The sequence below is a fragment of the Accipiter gentilis genome, chromosome 7, assembly GCF_929443795.1.
Source record: "Accipiter gentilis chromosome 7, bAccGen1.1, whole genome shotgun sequence".
NCBI classification, from domain to species: domain Eukaryota; kingdom Metazoa; phylum Chordata; class Aves; order Accipitriformes; family Accipitridae; genus Astur; species Astur gentilis.
This window is the reverse complement of record NC_064886.1, coordinates 28,463,034-28,490,600: the sequence shown is the minus strand read 5'-3', so window position 1 is coordinate 28,490,600 and position 27,567 is coordinate 28,463,034. Positions and strand designations below refer to the sequence as shown.

The 27,567-nt window shown below is 39.1% G+C and overlaps 1 protein-coding gene and 1 long non-coding RNA gene across 10 annotated transcripts; one reads left to right on the top strand and one right to left on the bottom strand.

The window, feature by feature from the left end:
- Positions 1–50: 50 nt before the first annotated feature.
- Positions 51–20,942, bottom strand: LOC126041383 (uncharacterized). Of its 9 annotated transcripts, XR_007506823.1 has the most exons (11): positions 20,869–20,942; positions 20,352–20,443; positions 18,209–18,338; positions 15,246–15,323; positions 13,497–13,577; positions 12,462–12,551; positions 11,135–11,303; positions 10,027–10,147; positions 8,859–8,974; positions 5,337–5,432; positions 51–3,220 (listed from the first exon to the last, which is right to left on the bottom strand). It is a non-coding gene; the product is annotated as an uncharacterized LOC126041383 (long non-coding RNA). The 9 variants fall into 9 exon arrangements; XR_007506818.1 differs by lacking the exons at positions 8,859–8,974; positions 10,027–10,147 and adding an exon at positions 17,663–17,749; XR_007506819.1 differs by lacking the exons at positions 8,859–8,974; positions 10,027–10,147 and adding an exon at positions 12,220–12,299.
- Positions 20,943–21,084: 142 nt separating this feature from the next.
- Positions 21,085–27,520, top strand: CNEP1R1 (CTD nuclear envelope phosphatase 1 regulatory subunit 1). Its single transcript, XM_049806964.1, has 6 exons — positions 21,085–21,187; positions 23,511–23,582; positions 25,851–25,924; positions 26,269–26,378; positions 26,517–26,571; positions 26,830–27,520. The coding sequence occupies exons 1-6, from the start codon at positions 21,163–21,165 to the stop codon at positions 26,869–26,871; spliced, it is 378 nt and encodes a 125-aa protein (XP_049662921.1). The 5' UTR covers positions 21,085–21,162; the 3' UTR covers positions 26,872–27,520.
- Positions 27,521–27,567: the final 47 nt, after the last annotated feature.

Here is a 27,567-nt window from a genome sequence, read left to right as displayed (position 1 = left end):
CCCGGCCCTGCCCGGGCCCGGGCCCCGGGCCTGGCCCTTCCCCTGCGCGGTGGCCGGCCCTGGGACACCGCTTGCTCGTAACGGAGACGGATCCACCGGCTCCCTACACCACACCTCAATGGCCGGGCTGCTTAGTCCGTAAGGGAAGCAGTATCAGCTCTTTTAAAACGCAGTAGGACTTAAATATTTACCTGCTCGAGGTTCAGTTTGCCTTTTTTTTTTTTTTCTCCTTTACTCACCTGTGTGGTGCTGCATATCATCACACTGTTCTTGCACGCTTGCCGGTACTGTGAACGTTTAAGGACCATTGGCCTTTTTAACCAAATTAAAATTGAGCATACCTCACCTAAACACCTCACTGAAAGAGAAACAAGCATTTTTATTTGGCTATAATAAACTTTAGGATCACTTCTAAGAGCCTGCAAATAGCAGGTCAATGGAAGTAGTATCTAAGCTGCTCAGAAGTTTCCTCAGGAAAATAAATTCAAAGTTCACAATTCATTCAGCTGACAACATTCTACGAGGCTTGGGTTTTTGTGTTTCAGGGGGTTTTGTTCATTTTTGTTGTCATTTGTTTTGGGTTGGTCAGTTTGGGGTTTTTTTTTTTTGCTGTATTTAAATGAGTGAAGTTTCAAACATGATTTCTTTTGTGCACAGGCATGCTGAGTTTAGAACTTTGGGGTTTTATTTTTCTCTAATTTCACATCAGTAAGGCTACTAACTTAAACCTAATTCTCTTGAAAAGTAAACATCCACAGAAATGCCCCACGTGTATCCAAATACAGGTGTAAACTGGTTTTGCTGTGGTTAGCTCCTTTAAATTTCCTTTTCACATGTGAAGCCAGAGGCTCAAGTTTACTCCTGAAATAGCAACATAATACCCCTTTTTCACTTTAACACGCCTGGCCTCGTTTTCTGCTCCTCCCAGTGCAGGTACATACCTCTTTCACTCTTTATTCCCTTAGGATATTTAGTTTTAGCACCTTCCCCACAACACAGAGTCATTAGGGCTTACGTGCACAAGGCGCCAGCTCTCCACTCGTGGCTGGAGCCCACTGCCAGGCCAGCAGGACCTGATCCATCCCTGCCTGTGCCAGAGCAGCACTGCAACTTCCCGCTCCCTGCTTTTGAAGAGAGACTTTTACACCGTGGCAGGTAACTCTTTAGCAAAGTTCACCTCAAAACCTCAACCTCAAGTGTTAAAAAAGAAAAACCCTTAAATAATACAAGTTATTACATTTAATCCCTTTGGGGGAAGTGGGGAATGATTTTGTGATTAAGGACCTACTGTGGGGCTCAAGAGAATTAGTTCAATTCCAGGCTCTGAAACAGGCTTCCAGGTTCCCCTGGGAAAGCCTATGCAATCTCCTATCTCACATGGACACCGACCGGCAGGGTAATTTATAAGTGGATACAGCCCTCAGACAATGTAGTACCAATAGCCAAATAAACGTACAGGTAGGAGTTAGGTGGGCTGCAATCATTTTGAGAACTAGTTAGCTATCCAAAGAGGGCACTACCATTAGACTATCACCATGGAAGTCATACTTAAGTTTTTAAAAACAGGTATTAGAGGGAGTCTTGAAAAATAGTAAGTTGTATTATTACTCACTCTCAGGCTGACAGCTAGTTCCTAATGGTTTTAGCCAATGCATTAAGTGAATGAAAAAAGCTGCAAGATAAAAATAAGTTGGCAGGTCTTGCAGAAAGATACTGCTTAGTTCTCAAGCACACGACTATTTTTCGTGGTTTGCACTGCAGGGAAATTTTGCTCAATTAAGATCTATAGCTGGTATTGTTTCTTGGCAAAATTAAATTTATGAATTGATTTAATTCACAGAATGCACAAATTCAATAATGAAAACTTATATGACAACATGAGTTATGATAGAACAAATCAAGCAAGCACCATCAGAAAAACATAGTACTGAAGTGACTGTGTAACCTTCTAGACAAAGTGCTGCACTACACAATCCACAGTGAAAGCATCAGACAGCCTGTCTTGCAAAAAGAACAAAAAGATTTAATTACTCTGATATACTGATAAGCACACATATTAGTCAGTTCTTTGCTAGTACCAGCAGAAATTTTCCCCTACAATTATGAAAAGCTGTCATACACACCAGAAATACATAAAATGAAAACTACTTCCCATTTTTAAAGACCTCACAATCATTGAAAAATTGACTCTTTTCTGAAAAAAGTACTGTGCCTATTATGGTTGCAAGTAATACCTATAATGTATTTAATGCATTACAGAAGTTACCTTCAGTAACTTCATGTGTGCTTCATATATATCTAAACTATTTTCTCTATGAAAGTAATTGCCTCTTTCAGAAGGTGGAAAAATCCACATAAAGTTTCAAGATCAGTGTTGCTGGCATTGTTTCTTTGTGTGCAATCTATAAGCAATAATTTAACCTTGATATTAAGTATTTTTGCAGGGCATCTACCATTTATTTTGCATGTATTAAAACCAAGTATACTTGATATTTCAGTAGAACAGCTGTTAATATTTTTTAAATCTGGCATTTGTTTGCCTTGTATATAACTACAGATTAAAGGTGGTTCTTCACATTAATTTACTGGACTGCTTTTCTAACTACAATTATTTCAATATTTTTCTTAATTTTTCCATTGTTTTCACTTCCATTATAACTTGAAGTTACAACAGTTGAAAATACAAAAAATCCCAAGCAAATTCAATATTCAGGAATTCAATATAAAACTGCTTCAAAGCTGTCAGTTATTAGGTAAGCAAGTAACATCAACAATTCTGGCTGAAGCTAAGGTCAGTCCTTTTACCTTCATCTCTCATTAAGGTAAAATGCAAAAATAACTGATAGACTTTCCACAAATTTAGAGAAATTCCATCCATCCCATCAAACATGCACTGAAAGCCAGGTCTGACCAGATCTGCCCATTCTAACTTGAATAGTCAGATAAAGTTCAACCACAAAGTGAAATTGGTGACAACTGTGTAAAACTTTATTTTGTGACTGTCCAGCACCTTCTAATTTAAAATTACCAAGGTACAACACTGACATTCATGAACATTTGTTTTAATAGAAAAGCCTTAAATTTTTCAGAAGTTCTCATGGGCTGGAGCACGAGAGAAGGTGCGATGCATGTGTGGTTACAGGACTTCCACTATTGCCAGTTATGTCAGCAGTGTCTTCTTAAGCTCTCCATTGGTGCTGTACTGGTTTAACATGAACAGCTGTGACAAAACACAACAAATACTGTAACACAGTTGTAGTTTCTGTATCTGGTCACCCTCCCCACATCTACTTATATTTAAAAAACAATTTCCCTCTTCCATCAGTAAAAGGCTAATTGCCATCTCAATGTTTCATTTTACTGTATTATCAATCCTAATGATTTGCTATAAACTTTTGATTGTTCCATGTCCTCAAATAGGTAATCTAACATCTAACTTCTCACTTCAATGCAAAATATAGTCCAATATCCTAGTCCTTTTAAGTATCCTGCATACCTAAATCAGGTTTCAGGCAAGGGCCCACTGCAAAGCTAACATACTCCTCCAGCTAATATTGTGCTGCAGAACATTGTTAAAATGAAAAGGTATCCCCTGTTGTAATGTCTGATGCAGAATCACATATACCCGTTTTACCACTGATAGATGCATGTCTCACCAATTCTTGTTCCTGTCCAGGCAATGTGTTTCAATATGAATTGGCCACACACTTCTTCCTCACATCTATCCTGAATCATCTTTATTACAAATTAAACCAATTGCTTATTATTCTATCTACAATGAACACAGAGAAAAGTTGTCTCCTCTTTAAAACCTTGAAAGAATCAACCCATACTCTTGAAAGAGTCAACCCATGCCAAGAGGAAGAGCTTTGAAAAAAACCACACACGATTCCTCTAATAATCTTTTATAGTTCTGATAACACCTTTCAGATTATGTCAGCTCACGGCTACTGCGCACACTCAGATAACACCATAGCACTGCACACCTAATAAGCAGTAAAATAACCCACTTCCATTTCACAACTAGAGAAGCACATCAGTGTATTTTTTATATTATATTTTATATGTCTATAAAACACAGGGATGGCCAACTAATCACACATTTAACCATCATGCTTCCTTATTACTGCAACTCCTATGAAGGGGGAAAACCTTCAGTCCTTAAAAAGGCTGAAAAATACACTCAAAGCAACTATCAGCTTGCCTTGCAAATCAAATCAATGTGAAATGTCACTTGTCTGCTCCTCTCTAAGCACTGGCTTTCTACTGAGTACAAGCTCGAGCTAACTCTAAGCCCCTTCCTTCCTCTCCCTTCCCCTTGTGACCATGGCCACCCCAAAACCTCTGTTCTAATACAACAGCCAAATTACTGACCAACACCAAGAAGCTTGCAAGTACAGAAAGCAGCTCTGACAGGCACTGTAGCTGTATTACCAAAAACTATTACCTGCAAAAATTATCAGTCACCGTGGGTCTAATCCCCTTTTAAATTAGTGGGGAAAACTGTTTTCAGTGTCTATTTTCCTTTCCCCAGCCCACACATCTACAAAAAAAGGCAAAGCTCTAGAGAAGAGTTAGACAGCCTTCCTACAGGCCAGAAGGTATTTCTCTCTCAAGGTCTGCAACCCTGAAAGCAGGGCACATGACTGCTTAGCTAGAGTCATTAAGTAGTTCATTTAAACTGATTGTGATCTACCTTTTCAAATCTACTCTCAGTGAACTATGGGGATCCAGAAAATGATTCCACCCCCCCCCCCGGAAGAGTTTAAAAAGAGAACTTTAAACTCAAATGGTGATGTACAAAAATGATTTATTTCTGGTTTAGCTTTTATTTGTTTCTCCAGCTTAGAAATCAGGCCTTCTTTCTCTCCCAATTAAAAAAAAAATTACATCAAGAAGTATGCATGCATTATTATTTTTACTTCACATCTACAACAATATCTAATAATTTTTTCTACATAATTTAAATTCGAAATACTCCAATTATAAATTAAATTATTATATTTCTACTGTGAATAACATTTCATTTTGCTTGGATAACAACAGTAAAAACTACACAGGCATCTATGTGTTAAGTACCCTGATTATTATGAAAAAGTCAAAGCAAACCACTAGACTTGTATGCTTTAGAAAGCAGTACCTAATTATTTCAATATAGAAACAGTATCCTTCATGCTGAGACTGGCTTGAAGAAAGATAGCCATTGTTTTCATTATTTAAATGAAATAAAGTTCTCCAGCTAAAATAGATGTATGGTTGTAAGCATCATGAATGTTTTAAGTAGAAACAATTTACAGTTATTAAACCAAACGGCTACAGAGCTTTGTCACTCTCACCTGGCATTGGCAAAAGACCAGGCGTCCCTCCAAGCAGTGGCCATTTTGCAGGTTGATGTCACGAATATCCCAGAAGTCCAAATCCTTTAGCAGGTGCTAAAAGAAGAAGTGGAAGATTATCCTTTGCATCTGACAGTCCTGTTTGGAAGTGGGTTTTGTTTTAAAACAGTTGACAATGAAAAACAAACAGTAAAATCTGCTTTTGTTTGCAGAGGACACTCTTAACTGTGAGGGTCTAAAACCCACCAGGCTTAAGAAGTGCCAGTTAGCCATCTGCAAACAGGTACAGAAGCGAGCACTGAAGACAAAGCAGTGACACCACACACCAATAGCTATAAATGCCTTAGCCTTTATCATAGTGCCCTACCACTGAGCTACAAGTGTAACCTTCCTGTACATATTTAACAACAGAGCACACTGACCTGCAGTGTTGCTAATCTTAGCACCAGCACACTACAAAGTAAAACTCTCCCTGACATTAATGTTAACCTGCACATGCAAGTTAAAACACAAACTGAAAAATGAAGTACAATTGTTATGGAAAGTCAAAGCCAGATTTTTATCTCCGAGTGATTTTGTCATGACAAACATTAGATGTCATCTGAGGCTTGTTCTAAACAAGGATTTAATCCACAATCATAATGTAGGTCACTAGTTTTGATACAGTTTGTGCCTAGTATTCATTCCAAGGAATCAGACTCAGCACTAACATCAATAACTGTCAAGAGTGTACATGTGGTTTCTTTTTACACTATACCATTTAATAAAAGAAAATAATCCAATTAAGCAGACATCACAATATTTTTTGCTGGCCGACTTATTTATTTCAATCATTAAAGCAGTATTTAATTTACAACAAAGCACCACCCTCTAATCCTATACATCCAAGAACGTTCATGTTTAAAACCTGAACCGCCCTTGCCGTTTCTGCTGCCCTTTTGGTTTTCAATGAGCTTCAGTAACTCAAAAGAATTGCAACCAACTTGGTAACTAAAAAAGAAAGCTTTGTAGAATGGGAAAAGTTCACAACAGGGGAGGAAAAAAGCCTTTCTAAAATAGCCAGGTGTTCACCTCAACCCATACCAACTTCAAACAGATGCAAGGACAGTAGTTGAAGCTGATTTCAGACTAAGGACATGAAAGATGAGCTTTATATTCTTGTGCTTTTATAATGTTAGAACGAATTCATTTTTAGATAAAGAATAGTGTACTCCCCTACTCTCCTATTCTTTCACATAAAGTTTGCTCTGAAAATAGCATGGCTGAGTTCCAGTCTTTCAACTACTATTTGATCACTGCCAAATATTTGCAAGTTCAGATTTTTCCACATTCCACCCATCTACTTGGTTGTAGTTCACATAGTATGTACTATGTTTTGTCCTACTTTTATGAGTAAATGTACTGTGGCAAACAATTAAGTCAGTCATGAAAACAGAATTAATTACTTCAAAATACAAAACTGAAATAGTATTGGAAGAAGAACCCCTGACAGTGTATTACCCAAATGAAGGTTTAACCTGAGGAAGGGGTGACTAGCCCAAGAGAACAACCCTGCTTGGCAGCGGAAGAGGTGGAGGTTTACTTAAGGTATGGGTGGCAACACTTGTACATGGCCTTACACCCTCATGACACATTGTGTCTTCAGTTGAAGGATCAGTTCAGTAATACTCTAAATGGACAAAAGTGGTAAGCAATTCTTCAAAAGATATTAAGAGCACAAGTAGAAGCCTGCAAGAATCTCACTATCCCTGCAAGAATATCACAAGGGGATCCAAGAATTTTCTGTAGAGTAGCTCTTAAGATCTAAATGACACAGATATTCCAAGTCTATAATTTACATATGTGGCTGGGTTTGGTTTTTTTTCTTTTAGAGATGTTCTGCTGAATTATAAATTTTTAATTAAAGTAAGTTTATACACCATTATATTACTGAATTCTGTTAAACCAAGAGTTGCATTCTGCTTAATGGACTTAATGGATATCACTAACAAACGCATTTGTGTACAGTGTTATTAAAACTTAAGTAGTCAACAGCATTAGCAGATCAAATACTCGCTTTGCAACCATAACCAGTGAGAGCGCAATTGCCCATTAGGGTACTTGTGTGTATGTCTTTATAATGTGTAGCTCTGAAGAATATATGCACGCTACTTCAGGGTGCACGTGCTTATTAATACACACACTGGCATTTTATACATAAATTCTCATCTCCAGTGCCTATCATTTATTTACAGGTTATTTATGTGGAATGCACCCAAGCTGATTTATATCAGATTTTAAAGATGCTTGAAGTTGTGTTTCAGTGGAAAAAAATATTAATACCTTCAACCGTATCTTTTCCGGTCTTTGAATAGTCACATACTGAGTTCAAATCCACCCAATCCAAGTATTTCCCCACACTTAACAGAAATACATCTAATGCCCAGAGGGCACACTGTACATCTCGCAGCTCCCACGCTAGGCAGTCATCTACCAGATGCTGCCTTGTGTGAAACCCTGGTATGGTCCTGTTGCTCATGCTCAACAAACATATTCCCAAAAGCTTTAACTACGAGAGCCAGTGCATCCTCCACAGGCATGTTGTTATGCACTAGAGAAGACATAGCTGGCATTACAAAGCTTGTGTTTTCATCTACTTCACACATTTACAAAAAGATAGAAAAATACAGCTGTTAAGTCTGTGCAATATAATTGAGTGAGATTTTAAACCCTTCAGTTCAGTATTGATATAGCCCTCCTGTAGCTGCAGAGGTTAGTTTTGATTTAGCATCAGTATATGAAATTCATCTGAAATAAATGAAAAGTTGTAATTTCTCCTTCCCACTGTCAAAACATTATTGGTCATTCATGATCTAAAGCTAAAACTGAAATAAAGATTCCCAATTCCATACAAAGGCTTTCACAAACAACTGTACCTGAAATAATAGGATTAGTACGGATTTTTTTCTTAATTTCAGAATATTTTTCCCTAGCTGGAAAACAGGGCAGTTACTTTCCCTCCGGGAGAGACTGCTTTTTTACTATTGTGTTCTTGATACAAGAAAAGATGTGGAATTTGTACATTTACAGTAAAAATTTCTGAAACAAATACAGATAAAAACTTTAAGAAGGACTTTGATTCATTTACACAGAATCAATGCAAGAAAGTGAAATTTTAATTAAACAATTTCTATATAGCTTCCTATCATTATTATATGTGACAATTTGTTGTATGTATTTTATGCCATTTAAGCAGCAATCCAGGACAGATATTTAATCACTCCATTATGAATTATTAGAAATTAATTCAGTGAACTATTTCAAAGCTGTCTCATTTTAACTAGGTCAAATTCTGTTACCCAGAAGTGCAATGAATCAGCATTTAGAATTTAATGGGTTTAAAAAAATTTAAACTGCAGTTCTGAATGGGGACTACTTTAAGTGACATCTCTCAAACAAGCTAAACTTTCTTTTGATAGAATAATGAAGCATGATTACAATGCAAGAGACAAGTGGTACATTGGGCTGTTTAAGAATACAAACCCATCATTTTTTACTTCTTGAAGCGCATGTGCGAGATCTGACTTGCGTACGATATATTATTTCCACTACAAGACCAGGTTCTTGTAACTGATTGCCTATAACTCTAGCATATTCCCCTGAAGAAAAGAGAAGTTGGTTATACACAAATAAAAGTCTGTGTCATTGTTTCCCATTACTGTGCTGTTGCCATATTGTACATGCCAGAAGCCACAAATATCAAGTCCAGTGTTGTGAGGTATAACCCCCCCCAACAGTGTGTTCATTGATCAGAAACACTTCCTACAATACCAAGAAGTAACTGTGATCTCTACCTTATGCCACACAGAGAAAGTTGAAATTATTTGTCAAAGTATAGTAGGAAGCTGTAATATACATAAAAGGAAGTTTTTTTTAGTTAGTGATTCCTGCTTGATCATGTTTTAGTGCTAGATTTGAGAGTGAAATACACTAATTACTGAAATTATTTATATTTAGCGTTTGATTCTATCTCATCATCCTAGTATACTGGGAAATACCCAACTGAAATGAATATAGTCTGTTATGAACTATTACACTGGCATTAGTGCAATTTTGTTAGTAGCCTGTTTTTTTAGGAAATACTGAAGGTAGAGGGCACAACAATGAAGGGTAGTGATCCATATGTTCTGAGGATAGATGCTAAACATTATCCTTTAAGAATTTTACTAATATCTTGAGTTTAGACTTTTTGACTAGGAATATCACATTTCATACTGATACCAATGTGGAGAGATGAAAGTCACAAGCTCCATTTGCTTAACCAACAAAAAAGCTGGCTAACACTGATCCTGAAATTACCCATGAGACAGCAGACAGTCAAGGAAAAACTGTGTCTTATTTTTCATATGCTGTAGTACACCTACCGTTTTAAACAGTTCAAAAAGTGTTTCATTTACATATTAAAGCAACATATTTGGGCTTAAAACAACTGAAAACAAATTGATGTGTCAGCTTCAATTATTTTTGTTTCAAAAAAATTAGAAGTCAACTTACTGATTATCCTACACGATCTTTGCATTTTCAGGCACATTAACCAACCCAGCTGCAGCAGCTGTACTTCTTCCTATCTGGATTTCAAGTCCCTCTACTACTGACTAAACATTTCAATAGACCACTAAACCATGATAGTGGCAGAGAATTTCCAACTCACATTTGAAGAGATTATGTACCACTACATTTCTGCAACACTCCATGAACCAAAACAGAAAGTCTCTGGTGTATTCCCAATCATATTTGAGCATCAGAAGGGGATGTGTCAAACACGGAAGTCACTGAGGAAGAAGGGAATTAAATACTGCATTTACAGCACCAGAATTCAATACAAAGAAAAGCAACTGTCTCAGCTTAAAATTCTGTTGATTCTATTATTAGAAGATGTGTGAAGGCAGAATATATGGTCTATGTTTCCTGTAAGTTTCAAATGCATTAAATACATAGGGAAGTGATACCAGTAACAAATTTGGTATTAAACACTTTGCTACAGGGAAGAAGAGAGAAATTAAAGTTAGAATATCAAAGCAGCAATAAGGAATTCAAAGCAGCTACAGTTTAGATTTCAGTTCTCTAGATAGTCCTCTTGGAAGAATAATGAATTCTGTGTATTTGAGTGGTTAAGATCTCTCTGTATCCAAGTTGACCCAGCTCACCTCCAGAAGATGAACAGAGCAACAAAATGGAAACTAACACTTTTCTGAGATTAGACACACTTGTGATAGAAGTTTGTCTTCTGTTTAACAGAATGTTACTCTAAGAATTCATTTTTCCAAAGTGTTCTAGTTTTGCTTGAAGTACTAAGAACCAGACACTAGACAAAATACTTGGAAGTCCTTTCATATAGCCAACTAGCCAACTTCCATTTTTCCTTCTGTTGGCAACCGTGAAAGGAATCTTTCACATTAGAAAGCTATGTGATGCATCAAAACCTGCAAAGATTACTCAGACAAAAACAGTATCTGAAACTACTTTTAGTATATCTACATTAAGAGACCACAAAATCCAACCAAATGCTGCAAGGTGGCCTTTAAAACAGGAAAGAGAAATTATGATTGGATTAAGATCAGACTTAATTCTGAAGTCAATTTTTTTAAGAACCTAGACAGGTACCTCATGGCTGTCATTCTCCAAAGCCTGGCAGATGCATAAGAAATTTTAGGACTACCTAGAAGTATTAAGGAGATCCAGAAACTTTAAATAGGCATAATCTCCAAACATTATCTACATATTTACAGCATCACATTTCTGAACTGGGTTACACTTACCTATATAATTACCATCGTTGTAACAGAATTTGGTGAAAAAAGTCTTAGTAGAAACCTACTTTTGCTCCTTGCTGATGGCAACAATGTCAGAAGGTGTCTCATTCTTTCTGCATCTGTTGGTAAAACTGCAGGTATAGCTTCTCTCTACAATCATTGCTGGTGCAGTCATCTGCAACCAAGTGAAAAATCACTTAAGCAACAGCACAGACTGCAAAACTATATTAGAATATCACCAAGTCTTCACTACTTTACCATTTAACAACACTGTCAAAAATGATAAAAATAGTTCTTTGAAGCAAGTAGTTGTTTGGGGTTTTTTTGCGCCCCCCCCCCCCCCCCCGCCCCCCCCTGAAATTTGTTACAGACATGCAAGAAGGCATAAGAAACATGGTTAAACTTGGCTGCAGACTTCTCAGAATTAATCTACTGAGAACAGCCCATTCGTCTATTCCAACCTGCAGAGGATTATTTTTGCCCCATTGTCTCCTGAACTTTCTTCCATTTTGATGCTGGGACTCCAATCTCACTCTACGGGAAGGCAGTGAGAGACTAGTAAAAGCCAGACTGCCTTTTTGCTAGCCAGACAGTAGGAGCTAAACTGGAGCATTTTTCATCTGTGTTAAAGAACACTTTACCCAAATACTTTAAGAGCCATGTTGAAAAAATGCCCACACTGGACACACACCAATGTAGGAGTCAGAAATGAGCTTGCTTGCCTACCTCCAACATACAGTCACCTTCCAATTTTTTTTGATCTGCAAAATATACACACAGTTCTTCCTCACAGGGTGTTTTGCACTCCCTAAGTAACTCAAGAGAGTTATACCACTAGTTCTCAAACACTGACCACTTCTAGCTCCTAGTTCCCCATCACATATCACATCTCAGCCCCACCCCAAATAAATGGACACTCATGAGTTGGAGCCCTGAGAAGTAAGTCCTGCTCCCACAGCCTGCTCTACAGCCTCAGTGCCAGATAAACCCACTGACTGCCAGAAAAGATACTGTAAACAAATCTTTCAGAATTTTGCTTTGTAGCAAGGTGGTAGCAATACAGACCATCTACTGCCTATTGCAATCCATACCTTTCAGTTCTGCTCATTTCAATAACTGGCTGAATTTTTCAAATGCTGAACATGGATATACAGCATTTTATTGGCATGACCTTTCAAAACAAATTAAGAGGTGAAAACACCAGGAAAAACAGTAATTGTCACATTCTGCTAAACATTTCTCTGGAACTATTAGTCTTCACAATCTTCCTAGCAGTCTTAAAGAAGGAATAAAACAACAAATATAATTCCAGGTCTATTGCTCACTGACTTACCTGCACAAAAAACCAGGTAGTTAAAGCAATATCCCTCTTGCACCATCTTGGAAGAACTCAGACTGAGCACAGGTAAAACGGTAAGTGATCCTGCAATTCAATTAGCAATTATTCCTCACACAGATCTTCCCACATGCTACAACACTCACACCATTCATTAACTTGTCCTAGATACCATGGGATTAACAACTTTTCTAGATAGTTACAGAAAACTCTCATAAATATTCTTCTCTACCCTGAAGGGAAGTACCTATGTATTTTTGCCACTGAGTTCTACCAAGGATTAAACTTATTTCTCACATTCTTGCACTCAGCTTCTATTATCCCTGTCTCCTTTTATTGGGCAGATCTCCCCATGCAGCTAATGCAAATATGGGTGTCATTGCCAATACCTTTTTCCCTTCCACCACAGGAATGCATGGTAAGCAACATGAATTCTTAAAGTATCTGCCTTCCCTGAAGTTCCAGCATAATGTCCTGTGATAAAAATCTACCTGGTCTGCTGGGAACCCAAGAAACCCCTGGTGATATACAAAAATGCTGCAGTAGAAATGCAGACCAGAGATTTTTTTTCACCTAATCCTAGTGTAGCCTGTATGCAAGCTCCTCAATAATGGGCTCCTGCCATACTCCCACAATTTATAAACTTGCTGGATTGCATCCACATATTCAAATGCAACCCATGTTCCCCAGTGTGCTTCTATACCTGGATATACTTGCCAGCTTTCCCGGGGACACGGTACTCTGTCCTACTGGCCTTGACAGCCTTTTTGCTGCACTAAGAATGAATCTTTCTATCAGCTCTCAGAGGCCACGCCACAATTTTTGTAAGCATCACTTAGCACTTCAAGCCTCAACCACTCACCAAAGAGTGGTACCTCCTGAAAATAACCAGGGTTATGATTTTTCTATAATGATTTAAGGCTACCACCATTAGACCTTGAAGGGAGACTGACAGATATTATGAACTTGTCTGTCAACTATAAACAAAAGTGCATGCTCTAAGAAAGAACAGGAGCTAGTTACAATTCTTACCTTTTTAGGAGTACTGGTATCTCATACTAATCTTCTTTCCCTGTCAAATGCTCATATTACTGCCCAAATAGCTCTTCAAAGCTAAGGAGAAAACATGTTTTGAATGCACTCTTCAATTTAAAATAAAAGTCCAGTTCATGCAAAATGTTTCTTCCATGCTTATGGGGGGATTTAAATAAATCAGACATATCAATTTTCAAAATACTAAGTGTAAGGGAATGCTGCTAATTGAATGTATATGTTTCACCAAAACTGAACTGATGCAGAAGACTGTTCCTCAGAACTCATACAAGCTCATTTTGCAGTAGCAGCTAGTTGCTCTTCTTACTATTCTGCATTTTCTGTTGCTCCCAGCACCTCCAGTTATCTCACCACATAAATTCTCTGTATTTCATGGGGATATAAAAGCATCCTTTCACTAAATATAGATCAGGCTAATAAAATGAGGGTTTTGAAATCTATTTTTTGCTTTCCTAGAAGGGTAAAAGGCACATAAGCCTGGCACAATGTTTTAACTCCACATTTTAAATAATTTGGCATTCTTTAGAAGGCTACCTTTTTCAGCACTGAAGCTTTTTTAGCTTACAAATTCAAAGACTTAATCAAAAGAAGAATATTTAAAACAACTGGCAAAATCATTAGCTGCACTTCTAGAAAACCATTTTGGCAAGAGAGATTACTCCAACACACCATCTACATCAGACATCTGTGGACTAGCCACTTATACTGCTAAAGAGAATATCTATCTTCATAAGGTCCTTTTGCACTTGAAATTAAATACCCTATTTTAAAAACCACTCTCATATTTTGGATTGTAAGTACTTGCAAGATCTTTGGTAAACAGACAAGATGGAACGGGTGAAATGTGATGATGAAGTGGCAGAAATAACATGTGATGAACTGACTGTAAACCCCATTCCCCATCCTCCTGCACTACTGGGGGTGGATGGTAGAGAATCCAGGAGTGAAGTTATACCTGGGAAAAGGGAGGGGTGGAGGGAAGGTGTTCTGAGATTTGGTTTTATTTCTCATTACCCTACTCTGGTTGACTTGTAATAAATTGATTGAAATACACAAGTGATGCACAATGCAATTGTTCGCCACTCACCAACTGATACCCAGTTAGTTCCCAAGCAGAGATCCCCCCTGAGGCCAACTCCCCCAGTTTATATACTGGGCATGATGTCACATGGTATGGAATACCCCTTTGGCCCATTTGGGTCAGCTGCCCTGGCTGTGTCCCCTCCCAACTTCCTGTGCCCCTCCAGCCTTCTTGTTGGCTGGGCATGAGAAGCTGAAAAATCATTGATTTAATCTAAACACTGCTTAGCAACAACTGAAAACATCTGTGTGTTATCAACATTGTTCTCATACTGAACCCAAAACATAAAACTATACCAGCTACTAGAAAGAAAATTAATTCCATCCCAGCCAAAACCAGGACAACCATAAAAGTTGTCAATTCAAATCATTACAAGAACATCCACTCTTTTTGCCAGACTTAAACTCAGTAGCCAGGTACCTGTAACAGACAGCACTTTGGAATTCAATCTCAAAGAGCAGAGTCTAGAATTTGGTAGGCTTCAAGGCATGAGATGTTTTTCTTGGGTATTTTATCTATTTATATGACCAGATTACTATTGAAATTAATGTATATTTCTGCTACAGCATTACGAATATTTTTGTTAAACACATAGGATGTTCAAAGCCTTAGAATAATTTCTATTTATGCTACTGAAAGTTTCTTACCTATTCAGATGTTCAAAATTCTTTGAATAATCATCTTGGGAAGAATGGCTCTTCTGACATGATTTGTAAGGATTTATACTAAAAGAATTAAGAATATGAGGTTAGGTGTATGTTACCAGAAAAGTCTTTTAAAAGCTAGAATAATGCAAAGTGTTAAACAATGACAGAATAAGCACATTTAACAGATTTTCATACTACATTTATTTTTTAAAGAGTGTTACTACATCACATAAAAGTGATTACTATTTCTACTTCACCAGGCTTTTATTAACAAACTCTAGGGAGATGTGAAAAGGTCATGTTTCCTTGTTTGGGTTTGCCTAACCTACTGAATGCCTTCTGATACCAGCTCAGTTCCTCCTGACATCGTTTAAAGAAAGCCTAGAAAATACACTGATATCACTACAGTTATTGCAAAATTTTGCAGCCTCAGTGGGACATTTTAAACCAAGATTTCTGCTTACACAAGATCATTCTAAAGCTTTTGCTTCATCCATTTTCCTTTGAATAAAGAGGTACTGAACAGTTTACAGCAGGAAGTGCCTTTGTTAAGCATCAGCAGCCTACAGGATCTAAAGTGACTTATGTTAATATTTCATTTATTTGCTTTCCATAAGATGTGGCACTTGTACATCACTCACATTCTAAATTAAGAACATTTTTGGATTACAGTACTGAAGACAGACCTTACTGAAAAAGCTACATCCTGAACTCACCATATGAACTTGCCATAGGACAAACTTGTACATACTTGCTTACTTTGGCTTGTACCAAGAGATGTCTTTCACGAGTACAGCTTTGTTAGGAAATAAGTCAGGGTTTTTTTTTATTTTCACCCCTCTATTTTTCTGTTGCAGTGGTTATAAGGATTCTCCAAAACAGAGCTGGGATATGCTGCACTCCATTTGTACTAAATTGCTGGACTTCCCAAAGATCCTATGTTCTAAGACAAGAGACATGCAGAGGATGGTGCAGAGGAAGATTATCTAATGCACGTATTAATGCAAACATGATAGACCTAGGGGTGTGTGTTTTGTTTTTTTAAAGATACCGATAAACTAACTGAGCACAAATAATGACAGATAATCCATTTAACTTCTGTATATTATCTAGAAATATTGTGGTTTTCCTCAAAAGCTGATTAACCAAAAGCCTCAATAGAAATTATCTCCCGCTTCTCCTGCATATCTGCAATACTATAGAGAAAAGAGCAAGGAAAGTTCACTTAACAGAGAAATTGTCATGTTATTTCAGAATATACTCTTTTGGAAGCAGGTATGGGATGGAGCAATGTGAGAGACAAAAAAAACATAACCAGACTTGTGTGCTTGTGGTTATTTTGTTTGTTTTTAATAAGACACACTTATGCTCGGAAGGAATCACTGTTTTGCAAAAGTAGTATCAAACATTAACAGTACAGGACAAGCAGACAGCTGAATGCAAATAACCCTCAAAGCAGCTGCTGTGAATAGGATTTCAGGCTGAACAAAAAAATGCCCAAAACCACAGCTGGAAACAACAAGAAATACAGCATACCCAGACAAGCCAACAGGGTATACGGCTCATCATTTCAAAAACCAACAAACTTCCTACTCCCATGTCTAGCACAAAGCAGACTGTGAGTAGAAGAGTTCAACCAAGTGATCAGATGCCAACTTTCAGGAAGCTGTCAGCCATATGACTATAGCTGTAACAGCACCACAACCTGTGCTACTGCGCTCTGCACCCATCGCAGCCAGTATTAACACCTTTGGGCTATACTACTCTGCAGTGGCAGCTGCCAGCCAGGGAGGGAGGTGGGGACATACCCATGGGGAATGACCAGGCAGATGGGAACAGCGGCCTCACCTCCTCTCAAGGTCTGTCTACCCACAGCAAAGATACGATACTGCTATATCCACGAGTCAAAAACAGGTTCAGCTTTCAGCCTTGGGTTCTCTACATTGTTAATAACAACTAGTTTGGTTTTCCTATGAGCCTTTATTATTATGGTGTAACATCTTTTCTTTGCCATAAATCTAAGATTTCAAAGTAAAATATCCTTGTTCTAAACACATATTTCAACCTGAAAGTCAATAAAAGAAAACAACTTTTATCATATGAGGGAAGACACCTGAAGAACTAAGGTACCCCTCAAAACAAGGAAAAAGCAGATGAATACACCTTTTCCCTGTCAGTTTTTTAGAAAACCAAACATGAAGTGTGGGAAAGTGTAAGGAATAAGAGGAGAGGCTGAGAAGACAGCTACTTGGGAATTAAATGGGAAGGACTAGGAACTGGAAAAGCTGCATATACATGATTCAAGATTGAACAAGACTCCTATCCTAACACAAAAACATGACAAAAAAAGTGAAAAATAAGTTGCTGAGGGAGTTTTGTTTAATTTGATATTCTATGTGCAATATCTTAAGACTCACTTTTTCCATAAACTGCTTCATAGCAACATTTCTGTTACATATTATGCACTTCAGAACACATGGAGTCTACCTGGATCTATGCTTGGGCTGAAAGTCAAGAAAGTTTGGATATTAAATATTGAAGACAAACAGCAAAGAACAGTCACTACAGATTAATAAAACCCTGTGCTAATTACAACATAGAACTTGCACAACATTCATAACAAAATGTGTTAAGAGGAACAATAACTAAAAAAAATTAAGTTATCTTGGATACAAGAAGCCTGTCTTCTGATGTGCTCTAAGGAGTAAGAGGGTGAGTTTTACTACTCCTATCTTAAGTACCTAAAAGTACATAAAAATCTCACTCCAGTTACAGAAAAAAAAGCAGAGGAAGACAAATTAGCTTTACAGACTACTGAAATTCAAACCATTTTTAGCAGCTCAAGCCATAACATCATATTCATTGTGGCAGAACAAGTTTCATACTACAATTCTAAGAAGTGAAAACAAACCTTCTGTTACATCAAGACACACACAAAATATGTATTTCTATGCTATGCATACCTTGCATAGATGATCCTATGGATTTTCCTCAGATGTCCAACAAAAGGCTTTCTCTTTTCTACTGAAAATGCTGCTATTTGATAAAGCCTGTCTTCCAGGATAAACTTTTCTTATATTTTCTATAGGGTTGCTACAAGAAAAATGTAATAGAGAAAAAACATTCTGATCAGAATTTTTTTGTTGTCTAAACCAAGAAGCCCTGAATATGGATCTCATTACAGAAAAAACCCCTGTAGTTCTGTGGATAAATAACACTTCTCAGGAAAAATGAGATGGAATGAAGAAAAAAAAAAAGAGTTTCTTGGTAAGATTTTTAAGCATCCAAAATCGACTTAGGAAAGGAATATAAAGCATATGAACACTATCCTCATATTCCTAAATGTAAGTTAGGGTAATACTTCTCAAACTTAGAAGGTAATTACTACAATAAACAGATTTATAAAAATACAGGATTAGTAAATTAAAAAATACTGAATTTTTAACAGCCTTAAACATTAACACAGTATCTCTGAAGTAGCATGTTGCCTCAAGAGGGAGGAATTGTTTAGAGAAAAATGAGCAGGGGAAGGGATTATGTTGATGAAAATGTGCAGGAGGAAGCTGGAAATGCAATCAAACTAAGAAACAAGTGACCCATCCTAATTATCTCTGATAGCAGATGCTGCTAACAGATGCTTTCACATTATGCTCAAAGTACAGCTGTGAGAACCAGAAATAGATACCAAAGATGCTAAACTCAGGAAGATGCATCCCTTGCACCTCAAAAAAAGATACTCGAGATATTCTAAGCTGACAAAGCATGTTTCGTCCAATCACCTCTGCATTGTGAAGCAATCCAAATGTACACTAAACCCTTTTGCTTAAGCTGTTACTTTTAAGGCTTCAAGCATTTTTAATGGATGCGCTAACCCGAAGAAACAGCTTATTCAAGTCATCCTCGTAGTATGACAACAGTTACGTTGTCTTGTCTCATTTACCTTAGGCTAGTCTCCAATCACCAGAATTGCACAGAAGAGAGTAAAAGCGACTGGGGGGGGCGGGGAAATTGGGGAAATGAAAGCATTTTGAACTGCCCCAAAAGTTTTACATTACAAACAATAAAGGAATTATAGTTTACTTAAGCATCTCAAGGGTTATTGCTCTTAGATTTCTTTTTTTTGTGATGTAGGTTCAGCCTTTAAGTATCACAAATCATGAAAGCTTGAATAAAATCCAGCTTTAAGATATCTGTATCTGTTCAGAAGTAAACTTAATAGCCAGAACAAGATAAAAGAGATCAGGAGGAGATCTGTACATCAGCAAACTCACAGAATTATAAATAGCCTAGTGCAAATTACAACTTTCTGGTACTTTCAGGATGCTAGAAATCTCCAAGGGCTATGCAGAGCACTCCGTTTTTCAGAGTAGCATCTAACTTCTTGGGATCTGATTAATTTAAGGTTCTACCGACTGCAAGAGTACAGTTGTAGTAAGGAAGAGAACATCATCTTCCCCAGCTCCTGTCTTTTGATTCAGTGAAACAGTCGAGCGCTAATATCTGCTATAGTCTTTATCAACAGCCAGAAGAAAAATACCACTGAGGTGCTCGGCCTTTCCATGTGGCTAATAGAATTCCAGCCACCACCAGTGGGAGCATTTCTGCTGGTTTTTACACTGGCAAAACTAGTGTAAACCAGCTAGGCAAAACTATAATAAGCTGGAGTCATAAACGCTCTTAAGAAAATATGCCATCATCTACATTCAGCAGGCTATCACCAAAGCAAGAGTAACTTAAGACTTTCTAGAAGGCACAATTTTTTGCGATCACACTTAAAACCAATGAGAGCAAAATGACTACAAATCACACGTTCATGACTTTCCAAGTTCCCTTTAAGAAAGTTTTTGTACACAAGTAATGTCCTGCCCGTGGTCCACAGGAGAGAAGTGATAGCACATCCCCAACGCTGAGAACACTGCAGTTCTCAGTGCCTGCTTTTAAAGGACAGCAACACAAAACTCCCACTGGGCCACAAAATACCAATCCAGCCTCCAATACGGGTTAGCTGATAGCAGCACAGAGAGCCTTGGTCCCTGGACAGCTGACTAATCAAGTTAGTCTGTAACTCAAAAAGCTTTCATTTAGGAAAAAACCCAGTTCCATTACCTTTGTATCCTAGCTAGGACAGCAGGAGACAGCAGCAAGGGCCATAGGATCACGATGGTTGATCTCTGCACGTCCAATGGGACACTTGCAACCTAGAAAAAACCCAACCTTTAAACGCTGCTTTTGGACACTCGCTATTTCGGATGTTACCACCCCCTAGGCGATGGTTACCGCCGAGGCACAGCCAGGAGCTGCAGGGCTGAGGCCCCACCGACACGCCGCTGTCACTGCCCCCACCTGCGGGCTACCCCGCTCCCCACCGGCAGGCGGAGGCAGAGCCACCGTGTCAGGAAAACACGCTGGTAAATAAAACCGGCGTGGGGGGGTGGCGGGGGACGGGACGGACGACGAGCGGAGGCACCTCACGCCCCTCCTCCTCCCGCCGGACATAGCGGCCCCGCGGCCCAGGGGAAGCCGCCCCGAGAGGGCCAAGGCGCTGCTGAGCTCGTGATCCTCACGTCCTGAGGGAACCGGCGGTCGGCAAGGCCCACCCCGCCCCAAAAATCTCCCACCGTACCTTACCGCCCCAGCCCCCGCCGGGCACCCACAGCCACCCCGCCGCTCCACACGCCGCCGTCACCGCCGCCGCCACCGCCCTCATATGGCTGGAGCCGCGCCCCTTCCCTCTCCGTAACCAATGCGGGTCGCGCTTGCTGAGCGGGGCGCGGCGAGTGGGAGGCCGGCCAGTAGGGCGCGGTGTTGTTGCGGGGGCGGGGCCAGGGCCGGCGGGTAGTGCGGGGCGGGCTGGGCGGCGGGCGGCTGCGGGGCGGCGAGGGGCACGGCCGGCGCTCGCTGCCTCCGCCCGCCCGCCATGAACTCCCTGGACCAGGCTGAGGGTGAGTGCGGCGGCCCGGAGCGAGCCCAGAGCTGCCTCTTCGGCGCGCCGGGAGCTGCTGGCTCCGCGCCTGGGCTGCCCGAGCGCGCTGCCTCGTCCCTCCGGAGTGGGCCTCGCCGCGGTGCTGCCCGGAGGGGGGCGAAGCGGCCGCGGGAGGCCTCGGCTCCCTCTCCGCTGCGCTCCCGGGGCCGGCGCTCCTCCTCGGCCCAGACAGGCGAGCTGGGGCGGGGTGTCTGGGGCCACCTGCGCATCCCGAGGCTCGGGGGCGGGCCGCTGGTGCTCTCCGGCCGCCCCGCGGGGTCGGAGAGCGGGGCCCGCAGGGAAGGCCTGTGCCGAGGGGCTCCGTGTGCGGGCCCGCCAGCCGCCTTCCTCCCCTGGGGAGTGGGCTTTCCCTGCCGGCGCCCCTTCGCGGGAAGGCGTCTCGACTTCATGCGTGTTAAAATCCGCTTGGGCCGCGGTAACTGCCCCGCGCACGGTTTTTTACGTGAAACGCGTTTCTTGGGGTTTTGAGTCCTGCCTCGCACAGTCGGTATTATGCTATGCCAAGGCTCCTTCTGCGTTTGAAGAGCGTGACCTCAAGTAGTCCTCTCTTGTTTGAGAACGTTGATGGTTTGGGTTGCAAGTTCTTTGAAGTTACAGCTTGCACGACACCAAAACCCTCAAAGGAGTTTTTAGTCCAAAAATAAGACTGCTGGAGATTTTTTTAAAATACATCGGTGTCTCAGACTTGGCAGGTGTTTTCTAGCTGTTTCTAGAGGTAGACATGGCAACAGAAAATGGTAGTCCAGCGTTGTCGTGGCTTTATTGCTATGTCTGTACAAGCTGCAGGGATCCAAGAAGTGTGCCTTGCTACTTACAGGTGCCAAAGTGATAAACTCGGAGAAGGTTCTTGGAACATGGATATCCAAAAATAAGTTAAAGCTTTAAGTTCCTGTTTTCTGAAAGGCTTTTTCCCCCTGTTTTTTATTTTAACAATGTCTATGTTATACGAGTGGTTTTTTTGAGAACTTTGTTATCAATAGCTTGATTTTATGCCTACTGGGTGCTATTTCTCAAAAAGCAGGTTTTCATGTGATGCCTCATATTCCCCTGCTCACTTCAGTGACTAGTTGGAGGGGTTTGTGCTAGTCAGGGAACAGTTAATTAGCTCTAATTTCTGGCAGTGGCTTAGCTTCCCCAGAAGGGAGGTGGAGGACAGGCCGTAACTACCAGGCTGTTGGCAGTAATTAAGACTAGTTAGCTGTTCTGTGGCTTAAGTCAAGATGCTGTAATCTTCCCCCATGAATTCACCTGCAAACGGTTTAGGAATAAATTTACAGTTTGGAAAACTGCATTAGTAATGATCATAATAGGTATATTTCTTCTGATCTTATTCTCTAATTGCTTTGTTATGGTAAATAACTTAGCAATAGTTGCAAGTTGAAGGAAAAAAATTCCAGAGTGATGCTAACTGAAAGGCTTTAGCTGAAAGTTAAGTGTATGCTAATAAAAGCTTAAGTCCAGGTAGAATTCTAGCTTTGACTGGTAAGTTGTAAAATATTGACCTTGTTGAACAGAACCTTAAATCTAACATAGACTTCAGGTGAAACAGCTCCTTGTAGACAAACATTAGGTAGTTGGCTAAGATTTTTTTTTTTTTAAGCAAATTAGGAGTATGAACTTGAAATGCTGCTTGGGACTTAACAATTTCAGTGGAAAGATTGTGGGAGAACGATGGCAATGAGAAGAAAAATGTATTTAAAGAAAAAAAGAATTAAAATAAGATCATTGGGCTAGTGTTTGCTGCGGGTTTTTACATATATGTGTGTGTATATGTATGTCACGATGCTAAAAGTTTGTATGAAACAAAGTCATCAAAGCCATGCTGCTGCAAGTAATCCCTTGAACAGCTGGCAAATGGCCAACTTTTTTTTTTATTACCATTATATAGATAATAGAACTTAATGGTTTCCTGATGTACTTAATACTCCAAAATGTGTTATTTTTTTCTGTGTAGATGTGCTATTAAAGCTATTCTAAATCTAACTCTCAGTATTTTTAAAGACATCTAAAATACTCTGATTTCTCAACTATATTGATTTTTCTTTTCTGTAAGTGGGTCTGTTTCTTGCATTTAGTGTAACTCCACCATTGTGCTTATTAGCTAAAGCTGTGTGAAGCTACTTTGACTGTGCTTTTATTACATCTAAATGATCATTGCATTAGTTTTCTCTGCCTGTTAAAGAAATGGGTGTGAACAGAGAAGTTAATTCCTTTTATCTTTTACATTAAAATTTGACTAAATAGATGAAGATCTGATTATGCTTGATATACATCCTCCCCAGATCTCAAAGCTTTTGAAAGAAGACTTACTGAATATATTGCATGTTTGCAACCAGCTACAGGACGTTGGAGAAGTAAGTTTGATGTTCCAAGGGATAAATGGGATTCTCTCTTTCAAGCTTTTTAGATTTACCAGTGTGTATCTTTGATTTATGTTTGCCCAAAGAAAAATCTGTGCTTATACTTTCTAAAATTTCTGTGGTGCACGTTCAAATGCTCTGCAGCAACATAAGATACCAGACTGATACTTTAGCCAGAGTTAGAAAAATGAGGTCAAGATTGAATTGGCTCAAGGCTGAATTATTCTGAAAATAGTTGGCCCAGTAAGTTGCTGTATTTGTTTCTGTTTAGTTTTTGGTTTTTTGTTGTTGGTATTTTTTGAAGGCTCAGACTTCCCAGACTGTCACTATAGTTACATGAACTAAATATGACTGGGTGAGATAGTCCCTATAAAATTGAAGGTGAAAAACTTAACAGCAGTGTGCCTAAAGGGCAGAATATGTCCTCATGTCTGTTCCAACGGGAAAGTTTGAAGGTGGGGGGGGGGAGGGGAAGGCAAAAAATACCCCAGATATTCTGCCAACTTTGGGATCAGGAGTCCATGGTGGAAACAGACTGCTTTTTTTGTTCTAAGATTCTGCTGAAGTTTCCATACTCAAAGAATACAGATGTTTTTTAGAACATATAAAATAGTATATTTTCTCCTGAGAGGCCAAGAGGTTAATTTCAAATGAAGAAACTGGAGGAATGACTACTTAAAAAGCAAAAACAAAAACCACCCCACCCCAAAACACAACCAACCAAACACTACTACCCCAACCCTCGTTGTTTTAAAGCAGTTGGGAGGCAACCAGGTATTTGTAAGTAAATCTGTGCAACTTGTGTGCACCTACTGTAGGAATGCATTTGGCTTCCAGAATTGCTATTTACTGTCAGCTATAATAATAAAAATAAAAAAAAGTACTGGAAACTTCTAAGCGTATTTAAATGAGGTTTGTGTAACTAGTATTATGATCACTAGCTAACTTTTTTCCTAACTGCTTGTTTTGCTAGTTTTGTAATTAATGTATGAGGGAGTTTTTACTTTAATTATAATGGAATATTTAACCTAATGTTAACTTTTCCTCCTGTTATCCTGGGGAAAATAGGTATTTATATAGAGAAGATGCTCTATGCTTTTGATAGATCTTTTACAACTTTCTTTTGAAAACATAACTTCTAATTGTTACTTTTTTATTTTGTTTCTAATTTTGTAGTATCAGTAAGGAATATGCAACTCAGTAGTAAATTATAGCAGTCTTGCAAACCTGCGAGTAGTATATCATGAATATCTGGGTTTTGTTTTCAGGTTCTTTCCTATGATCCTGAAGTCTGGTAACTCTGGGTCTTCTCTTTTTTTGTGTTGGTCTTTGTTTTCCTTCCCCTCCTCTCCCGCCCCCTCCCTGGTAAAAGACTTTATTTACATCCAGAACTTCAGGCTTCACAGAAAACACTCGGAACTGCCAAATGTCCAATGAAAGCTGCAAGGCTTTATGGGTGTGCAACAGAGCAAGAGCTTTCTGTACCTTTACATTTGTTCTGTTTTCTTTTTCCATCAACCCCTGTTCCCCAACCCTTTGTAGTATCTCAAAATCAGTCTGGTTTACTTGTGTTACTGTAGTATGTATCTAGCATTATCCATTTACAGTGAATTGATTATTCTTCCTAGGCCATTCTGGATGTGTAGAGGTTTTTGTTAATCTTCGTGTGCTAAAGCAAACATGCCTTCTGACTCCTGTTTAAATTTTGTGGGTTTTTCTCTGTGTCAGAATTCGTTGCTTGTTATTGTGTTGATTGGGGTGGGGAGCTTAACACAACTTAGATGTGCCACTGAAACTGCTGGTGCTAATGCCTCAGGCTCTTATGCAGAAGAGCTAGCAGGGTAGAAGCTTTAGTTCTGCTCTGCAATTTAATGGTGCTGCATTTCTGTTGCCTAGACTGCATAAGCTCAAATAGCACGCTGAACATTTGGTACAACTCTTACTCCAGTCTTCCAACTCCTATTTGTGCTAGCTGTGATACTTTAGAAACTTTAATTTCTTCAAAGCATCAGGATACTTTTACTTGAAAGAATTTAGATTTTGGTACCTACTTGTCCTGTCTAGAAAACTTGTACAGAATCTTTATGGTTTCACACAATGTAAGTTTCTTTGCCTATTTTAATTTCTACCTTCCAAGTAGCAGCTTTTCTTACCTCAGAAGTGGGAGAAGAAATAAATGCTTATGAGCTGCTGCTGAAAAATAAATGCTTTTTAATAGGAGTGAGGTATACTGTGTATGACTCTCATCCTTTTCTTTATCAGTGATTCTGATAGTGGTATCAGTCTGCACAGCAACTGGTGCTTGGAACTGGTTAATAGACCCGGAGACACAAAAGGTAAAGATCATGCTAATCCTGAATGTAGTCTGTTTCATAGCTTGGTGTTGCAGTCAAGTGGTATAGTATATTGCAAACTGAAAGGCTAAATAAAGGTGGTTCTCCCATGCAACTGGGAAATCATTTTTAGTTAAGCTCTCAAGCCGTCTGGAATTGTTGTGGCATATGTCCTGGGACAATGCCTACTAAAATTCTATCCCTTGAATGATTATCTAAAGAATTGTTCACAAGTACTTAGAAGCGGCTAGAAGCAGTATTTCTTTTTAAATTAAGTGAACTAGGCAGCAACTTTTGTGAATGTTTTTAGAAACTATATAGTGGGACTAATCTGATTTCTTTCCTAGGTGTCATTTTTCACATCACTTTGGAATCACCCATTTTTCACCATTAGCTGTATTACACTAATAGGCTTGTTCTTTGCTGGAATACATAAAAGAGTGGTGGCACCATCAATGTATCCTTCGATCATATTTGTCAGTTTAAAACTGGTGTAGTTACTGCTGTTATTGAAGCCTATGCTAATATTGCTTTTTCAGTTTTTATTTACTCTCTGTACAAGTGTTAGCTGCTTTCCTTGACACAATCCACACAGTATAGCAGCCCGATGTCGAACTGTTTTGGCAGAATATAATATGTCCTGTGATGATGTAAGTGTTAATGGTTCATTGCCTAAACCTTGTTTTTTTAAAAAAATGCAAGTAATTTGAAAAGGCACAGGTTTTTTTATTCTGAACAGCACTTGCGTACACCTTAACAAATGCTGAGTGTCTGTAAAACTGGAATGTAGAATATTTAGTACTGTTCTATGTGTCATTTTAAACTTAGCCTGTAAAATTGAACTTGAAGTGCAATTGTTGGGCTCAACTTTCAGGGTCTAAACTTTATATATTTTTTCTGTCTTGCAGACTGGAAAATTAATTTTGAAACCTAGGCCTCATGTTCAATAAGGGCTGTCTTCCTTCAGTTTTTTCCACTGCCATGGAAACCAAAAAATGACCTTTTTTTTTAAGGTAGTATGACAGAAAAAAACCAAACAGGACTGGTTGTCACTGCCTGGGAGCGAAAGTCTTACACAGTTGACAGTCAAAGTGTGCAATATTACTTTCTTGAATACTTACCCCAATTCTTTGTTATCATATTATCAGTGCTTTTGCTATTTCCGATTACCTCTTTTTCAGTATTAGTGTCACTTTTTTTACTTCAGCTAGAACAGAACATACAGGTGAAGTATGTTAATCGCCTATGAAGTTGAACTTGAAAGTCAAACCTCATTTGCGTTACGTGTCTTTGCAAGCTATTGTAGATAGCAGATGGATGCCAATGTTCGGGAAAAGTAGTAATATTTGCTGTATGGATTTTTTTGTTCTTGTGAACAGTATTGAAGGGAACACTTACCATTCCCATGATGTTTTATTAGAAGAAGACTTACTCATTACAGCTGTCCTTGTCTCCTGGTCACTCTTTCTGGAACTGGTTAAAAGGCTTGCGGAAAGACTGTCTGTCTGTGCTGGAGAAAACTGGTCTTGGCTGTTTAAGAACTTTGCAAATATATCAAGGATCACATTTGTCAAGTTATATCTATATAGTGCACCAGCCACTTTCATTGTGGTCATGCGTAGCTCCTTCTTTGATCTGGTTCACAA